General features: G+C 59.2%; 1 protein-coding gene across 1 annotated transcript; it reads right to left on the bottom strand.

Annotated features, from left to right (window-relative positions):
* Positions 1-420: 420 nt before the first annotated feature.
* Positions 421-4,875, bottom strand: FEZF2 (FEZ family zinc finger 2). The gene is made up of 5 exons (XM_082719596.1): positions 4,125-4,875; positions 2,836-3,753; positions 2,351-2,485; positions 2,019-2,151; positions 421-1,114 (listed from the first exon to the last, which is right to left on the bottom strand). The coding sequence occupies exons 2-5, from the start codon at positions 3,688-3,690 to the stop codon at positions 855-857; spliced, it is 1,383 nt and encodes a 460-aa protein (XP_082575722.1). The 5' UTR covers positions 3,691-3,753; positions 4,125-4,875; the 3' UTR covers positions 421-854.
* Positions 4,876-5,088: the final 213 nt, after the last annotated feature.

Raw genomic sequence — 5,088 nt, 5'->3', positions numbered from 1 at the left:
GGAAAGGCGATTTGCTGAAAGATAGATGCACCTAACCCAGCTCTCCCACACCCATCCACTTTTAACCCCTCCTTTTTTTTTTTTTTTTTTAAATTTTCTCACCCAAATAAGGCAACACCCAGAATCCCAAGCGTCGGAAGAGTCACCAGAGAAAAACTTGGCACCACGTGTAGGCCGATGTAGACCTTTGCTCCCTCGCTCCCGGTGTGTAGGGGCGGGGTGGGGGGAGGTTGGCGGTGTGGGGGGTGTGTGGTGGTGGCTCTTAACATGCAAGCGCCGCAGTAACACGGGTTTGGCTTCACCCTGGTCCCAGCACCCCAAAGGAAGTCGCATTTGGGCAGGGAAATGCTATAAACGCCTGTTTCCTTCTCCTTCTCTGGGGTTGCTGAGCTGACCTGGCGGCGAGGGGAGGCGGGGGGGAAAGAAAACGAGCACTAGTGATTCTGTTTATTGTGTTAGACATGTATATATTCCGAGTTCGCTTGTAACAGGAGGATTTACATGGCTGTATAAAGATGGCTGGGGGCGCCGCGCTCTTCCGGGGCGTTCACGTGACAGGCTGGGGTGAAAACCCGCCGCCCGAGGAGAAGCGGAGGCCTGGGAGGAAATGCGTTTCAGCGCACTGGGTTTAAATAAGTTTCCCGAATACACAAAGGTGGGAGCCACGCGTTTGCTGCCAGTCATCGAGGAAACGTTTAGCTTTCCAAAAAATATGCTGGTTTCGATAAATAGATTTTAGCCTCTCTGCTATAGTTTTTTTTTTTTTAATTTTCTTTTAATTTTAGAAATAAGTTTATACGTGTGATCTGTTTGGGGGCTGGACGGGGCTGGAAGAGAGGGCGAGGCAGTAGCTCTCAGCTCTGCACTGTCCGAGTCAGGTCCTTTGTGGAGGGGGCAGCAGGCCCCACGCTGTCATGGAGTTTGCGCACGTGTTTCTTTAAGTCAAAGTTTCTGCAAAACCCTTTGCCGCAAGTGGCGCACGTGAAAGGCTTCTTGTCGTTGTGGGTGTGCATGTGGAAGGTCAGGTTGTAGACCTGGTGGAAGGCCTTGTTGCAGATGGTGCATTTGTACTGCTTCTCGCCGCTGTGGGTCAGCTTGTGGTTCTTGTAATTCCCTACGGGAGACCAAAAACAAAAAAAGGAGGGGGGGGGATGAAGTAGGATTGGGGTGGGGGTGGCCCGCGAGCGTCCCGGGGTTGGCTCAGTTGCCCGCGCAAAGACGGCGACGCTTGGCTAGGCGGGCGCGACCTCTCCGAGTGAAGAAGTTGTCAAACTTCGTCTGCATCAAGCAGAAGGCTCTCACGACAGGATGGAGGGCCGAGTCCGGCATAGCCGCCCAGCGCCCCTGCCCCGCCCGGGGCACAGGCCCGCGCAGCGTCCCTCCCGCTGTGCTCGGCTGGCCAGCAAACTTTTGCATAGCCCAGAGACGCACCGGGTCCTTCTCCCGGCTGCTGCCTCGCTGGAAGAAATTCGCACGAACCCGGGCTTCGTCCCTCATTTTCTGTTTATCTTCTCATTTTAAAAGTTACTCCCTCTGTTCCCCCCAGCTACCACCTGGAGATCCAAAAGTGCGTTGGAAAACCGAAGCCGGGCGCCGGGCCTGGAGGTCTTGGGGACAATAATGGTTTCCCCCAGTCTTGTTATTCCCAGGAGGTGGAGTTTGCCTCGATTTTTTTTTTTTTTTCATCTGAAAGGGGTGTCCCGGCTACAAAGGCAAGCTTTTTCTATAGGGCAATATCCTCTCTTTCTCCTACTTCCCTTCCCTCGGCCCCCTTCTTCCTTCCCACTTCCCAAATTCGGAGTCTCCCCATGCAACCAGCCTGACTCCAGCGAGGTCTACTAACCCGGCCCGGAGAGCCTCCACCCAAACCGGTCACAACCCGATTCCAAAGAAATGCTGCGCCCGAGCTGGCAGCTCTCACGCTCCCTCTCTGCGGATCCTTCTTTGCCTTCCCGCTCGGAGTGACCCGCCGAGTCCCGAGGTGAGAGGTGAAGAGAGGGCCTCGCCCTGCACATTACCTTTTTGGTGAAAGCCTTTGCCGCAAAATTCGCAGACGAAGGGCTTGTAGCCCGCGTGGATGCGGATGTGCGTGTTGAGCGTGGAACTGCGGTTGAAGGCTTTGCCGCACTGGTTGCATTTATGCGGCTTTTCCTGCGGAAAGGGGCGCGCGCACAGTGAGGCCAAGGCCCCGGCTAGGAGAAGCCACCTCAGGGGCACCTTGCAGGGGCACCTTGAAGGGATACGGGGCCCCCGGGAGGGGTAAGGGGAACCCTTGCCATCCTCTCCCCAACACCGTCGCTCAGGCGCGGGGTGTTGCGCGCGGGCCGAAGTGGACCCGGGGGCCACGTACCTGGGTGTGGATAATTTTGTGTCTGCAGAGCGTGCTGGCCTGGCGGAAGCCTTTGCCGCAGACTTTGCACACGAACGGTCTGGCTCCGGTGTGGACCGGCATGTGGCGGGTGAGGTTATAGTGAGCATTAAACACCTATGGAAGGACACGAGGGGGCCTTGTGGTGTGTCGGTCCGAGAGCGTAGAATCAAACTGGAGAGGCCATAGCCTACATCCCCCAACCAACACTCCCTTCAGAAACCAGAGCCCTTTTCATTTCGCAAACCGCTTCCCGACACACTGCACCCACACCAGTCCCGTGTAGCCGCTGACAACGACATCCCCATTTTACAGAGAAGGAAACTGAGGCCCAACTAGGCCCCCAATGTGAGTAGTAGGTAACTACTGGGAAGCTCCTGAACTTGAGAAAGGGGCGGTCCAGGCTCCCTCAGGAAAGCAGCTGTCCCTGCTCATCCCTCCCAGCCCCCACGGACCCGGGGCCTCACCTTGCCGCACACCTCGCAGGTGAAGTTTTTGGGCTTGCCGTCCGCAGAGCCCCCGGGCAGCTTGCTGTGGCCCTTCACGCCGCCGCGCTCTGCGGTCAGAGCCGAGTTCTCCTTCAGCACCTGCTCCAGCGGCGCGGGCAAGCGCTCCTTATGGGTATAGGGGGACGGATGGGGGAACTTGTCCGCGGCCAGGCCGGCCAACTTGGCGTTCTCCAGCAAAAAGAGCTTGGGGTGCGCAGCTAGGGCAGCGGGGGCCTGTGCGTTGAGGAGGCCGGATGGGAAGAGGTGGCCTCCGAGGAGCTCAGACGGCGGGTACGCGGCAGAGTCCAGGTAGTTGAAGTAGTAGAGCGAGCCGCTGGCCGGCAGCCCCACCGCCTGGTTGATGACCTGCGGCTTGATGACCCTGCCCGCCGGCAGCGCAGACGGCGCCAGGCCCAGATCGGCCTTGCAGCACACGCCACAGTTGGTTTTGCACAAGCCGCTGGCGCCGCACACCGGGGCCCCCCCGCCACCGCCGCCTCCTCCTCCTCCTCCTCCTCCTCCACCGCCGCCCGCCCGGAGGCTGCTTTTCCAGAGCTCCGAGTAACTGAGCAGCGTCTTGGACGGCACCTCGTAGCCTAGGGGCTGGAGGGGGATCATACAGGGCAGCGGCGAGCAGAGGTTGAGCAATTTCTTGCCCTGGCCACCGTCTGCCTCCAGCGTCCCCGGCCGGGGCTCAAAGGGCGCACGGGGCTCCGACGTCTTAGCCATGATGCGCTCGATGGAGAAGGCCAGCGTCTTGGAAGTGGCCGGCGACGCTCCAGCGCGCGGGCAGGCCGGGGGCACCATGGTCTCCAGGGAAGCCGAGCTGGCCATGGCGCGCCGAGGCGAGCCTTGCCGTGCTGGACTGGGCCGGGGCGCAGCCTCTCTTCTCTAAGTCTGCATTCCGGAAAAGGCAGGGAGGGAAACCGCAATTTAATAAGCACCTTGTCGGGTCCAGGTCACCCATTTGCATTCAAATGAACAGGGGCAGAACAAAGTGCACCCAAGGGTACCAAATTACCGCCCATTAACCCGGCGCGCAAAGGAACCCACCAGCCCCTGCCCTGAGACTTTGAAAGGGGGAAGAAGGGGGAGGGTTTACAAAGGAAAAGGAGAGAGAGAAAAAAAAAAAAAAGAAAGAAAGAAAAGAGCCTCAAATTAACCCCCCCTGAGCCGTTCCTTGGACCCTGGCCTCCGCCACGCGTGCGGGGAGCTGGACAGTGAAGGGGCAAAGTTAAAGAGGACCAGGAGAGCCACCTCGCATTTACCTCTTTCCCCCACCGCCAAGGAGATGCGTTCCGAGCCATGCAGCGTGTCTCCTCTGTCACATTTTGATGGCAAACATCTTCCCCTCCGCGTGAGATCACTGTCTTTTACATTCAGCTGACATCACATGAAGTCACTTGAAGTGGAATGACATGGGCGGCGGCGCGGCTCCCGTAGCGGCCCCTGTGTTCCCCCGCGCCTGCCGGCCGCCGCCGCCACCGCCCCTCAAACTTTAAAAGGAGGCAACTGGCGCCCGCGCTCCCCTCGGGAAAGTGCGAGCGGTTTGCGAATCGGGAAGGAGGGAAGAGACGGGAGGGGGAGGGGGAGGAATCGTGATGGTTTTGCCGGTGGAAAGAAGGTGGGGGGAGCCCAAACCCAGGCAGAGTTCTGTGCGTGATTCACAACTTTGGGGGCCTATAGGTTTGAGGGACGCGGGGAGGGCAGAGGGTCCTGCACGCGCCGCCCCAAAGGGCCCCTGGGTGTCCGTCTAGTCGCTGAACTATCCCTTAGCCCTCTGCAGCCGAGCTGGGCATCGTGCTAATAAACTGCCATTTACCCACGGAGCCGGCGCCAGCCCCGAACACGCGCAAATGATAATTACCTCATTAGGATGTGGCGCATGGACGCGGGCGCCGCGTTTGGAGGGGGGAACTTGTTAATGGGGAAATATTAATTTATGCAAAAACAACGAGCTCGCCTTGGCTGGCGTCGGAGGTCGGGAGAGAGCTCCCGCCGCCTAAGGACGACCCCGTAGCGTCCGGAAGAGCAAGGCCGCGCGCCCAGATCCCGGGGGGCCTCAGCTCCCTGCGGGTGCGCCTCCCCCTCTCTGGCCGACTCCCCGCCTGCGGCTGGGGGAGACTACACAGCAAGCTGGAGTACTGTTTGAGATCCTAATCGATCAGAATCGCTGATTTGTGATCGGGTTTCTGAGGCAAAGCCCGGCTCCAAGGCTGGTTTAGGGCTGTG

Source organism: Mustela nivalis (genome assembly GCF_964662115.1).
Source record: "Mustela nivalis genome assembly, chromosome: 1".
NCBI classification, from domain to species: Eukaryota; Metazoa; Chordata; class Mammalia; order Carnivora; family Mustelidae; genus Mustela; species Mustela nivalis.
The sequence above is the reverse complement of the archived record's forward strand: the minus strand, read 5'-3'. Positions and strand labels throughout refer to the sequence as shown.